Consider the following 2,174-nt stretch of genomic DNA (forward strand, 5'->3'; position numbering starts at 1 on the left):
CCTGACCATTCGATCCACCAGCACCGAGAATCTAGAGGTGGCTCCTACAGGTTCAAGAGGTGGCTCCCGTCATGTAGCACTTTGTCCCGTAGGTTCAAGAGGTGGCTCCCATGCACGTAGCACGTTGTCCCCGCATAGCACTTATTTCTCGGTGTCCCATGCCGGTGACCGGCTCTGATACCATTCTGTGTCGCCCCAAGCCTGTGCCCGCGCCTACGTAACTGCACAATGGGCCCCTATAGCAACTACTTCGTATTCGTCCTCGCTTTACGAAAATGATTAACCAAAGTTGCTATAGAAGTCCATTGTATTCCTTTATAAACTCATTTTAAATCTTTAATTTTTCAGGTGTGGGACAAGGGTATCACACCACCACTCGTTGGGATTTCCACCAAGTCTGCTTCCAAAATAACTGCACATAAATCAAGTTCAGAAAAATCAAATGGTACCGACCTTTCTTGAACTACGTTGGCTTGAGGATTTCCCTTCTTTGGCTTCCTACAATCCTTAGCCATGTGATTCTGTTTTTCGCAGTTATAAAAAGTGCCTTTGAACTTCTTCTTATTTGGTGATTGTTGGCCTTGTTGTGGTTGCTTTTCAAACTTTCTTTTTGTCCCTTTGAAACTCGAATCAACAATGTTCACCCTTGCTACCATTTTACTTGTCTTGGCCTCGGTGCTCTTGTTGTCCTCTTCTATCTTCAATCTCACAATGAGATCCTCCAATCCCATCTCCTTCCTTTTATGCTTCAAATAATTCTTGAAGTACTTCCACAATGGAGGGAGTTTCTCGATCAAAGCAGCAACTTGGAAGGATTCGCTTAGACTCATTCCTTCCGCATGAATCTCGTGTAAAAGAAGTTGTAATTCTTGCACTCGGCTCATTACGGACTTTGAGTCCACCATATTGTAATCCAAAAATCTCCCAACAATAAACTTCTTCAAGCCCGCATTCTCCATACTGTATTTCTTATCAAGCATATCCCAAAGTTCCTTGGCGGTCTTGACTTGACAATACACATTGTAAAATGCATTGTCAAGTCCATTTAGGACGTAGTTCTTGCACAAGAAATCACTTTGGTTCCATGCATCCAAAGCGGCCTTCATGCTGATGTTTGTCTCATTTTCAGCAACGGTGGGAGGATCCTCCTTCAAGAACCTTGACAAACTAAAGGTTGTGAGATAGCAAAGCATCTTTTGTTGCCATCTTTTGAAATCTGCACCAGAAAACTTTTCTGGTTTCTCTCCTGGTGCAACGATTCCATGTGGTGTTGTAGATGATGATGCCATTGAGATTCTTCTTGCAAATGATTAAAAACCAAATTCCTCTTAAGATTGTTGTTTGTGGTGTTCAAATTTGAGAGGAAAAGCAAGAAGTAAACAATGAAAATGGTTTATAGAGGCAAATGTTGAACGATTTTTCCTTAAGAAAAATTTACCCCTCACAATGTGCTTAAGGTTTGTGGCAATCTTCTCCTAAGATACGACTACAACTCTTGAATAGTGAGCACTCAAATATTCAAGTTCTATCACAAGGAAATGAATGAACTCTCCCTTGTTAAAGAAGGAAGAAAACAATATGCAAAATGATATGTTTGTATATGTGTTTTTGATTTTTCAATAAATCAACCATATAATGTTTTTACACTACAAAAAAATACTCCTACAGAAGCGATTTTTTTCAATTTTAAGATCGGTTTTAACCGCTTCAGCACTTGTACCACCGGTTGCAAAATCGCTCCTCTTATTGATGACCTTATATCTTACAGAAGCGGTTTTGTCAACCGGTGGTACAAGTTGAAGAACCGCTTCTATTGTTTATTTTAGGTGCGGTTTGATAATGCTCGTACTATTATTCATTACGGTTTTGTTTTCGTTGTTTATAGAAATCGTCGCCTACAAAATTAGAGACATATTTATTATAACCGTCGCTACTTAGTGACGGATTAAAAAACAGTCGTCTACAACTTTAGCGACGGAATCAATAACCGTCGCTAAAATTAGCGACTCATAAATTCCGTCGCAACTGTAGTGACCGTTATATCATGATTTCCGTCGCTAATATTTTCGGTAAAATAAAAAAAATTAATAAATCTAAAAAAACTTGCAAAATTACTATGATAACAAAATTTCTGATCTTAACTAACACTTAAAAATTTACCAAAAATTAAAAAG

The 2,174-nt window shown here is 38.8% G+C and overlaps 1 protein-coding gene across 1 annotated transcript; it reads right to left on the reverse strand.

Moving 5' to 3' along the window:
- Positions 1 to 344: 344 nt before the first annotated feature.
- Positions 345 to 1,289, reverse strand: LOC140806619 (uncharacterized). Its single transcript, XM_073163178.1, has one exon. The coding sequence runs from the start codon at positions 1,287 to 1,289 to the stop codon at positions 345 to 347; it is 945 nt and encodes a 314-aa protein (XP_073019279.1).
- Between the last annotated feature and the right edge of the window lie 885 nt (positions 1,290 to 2,174).

Source organism: Primulina eburnea, chromosome 12, assembly GCF_022965805.1.
Source record: "Primulina eburnea isolate SZY01 chromosome 12, ASM2296580v1, whole genome shotgun sequence".
NCBI classification, from domain to species: domain Eukaryota; kingdom Viridiplantae; phylum Streptophyta; class Magnoliopsida; order Lamiales; family Gesneriaceae; genus Primulina; species Primulina eburnea.

What these genes read in the sequence shown, in the direction of transcription:
- LOC140806619 (XM_073163178.1), bottom strand. Translation starts at nt 1,289, where the DNA reads ATGGCATCATCATCTACAACACCACATGGAATCGTTGCACCAGGAGAG.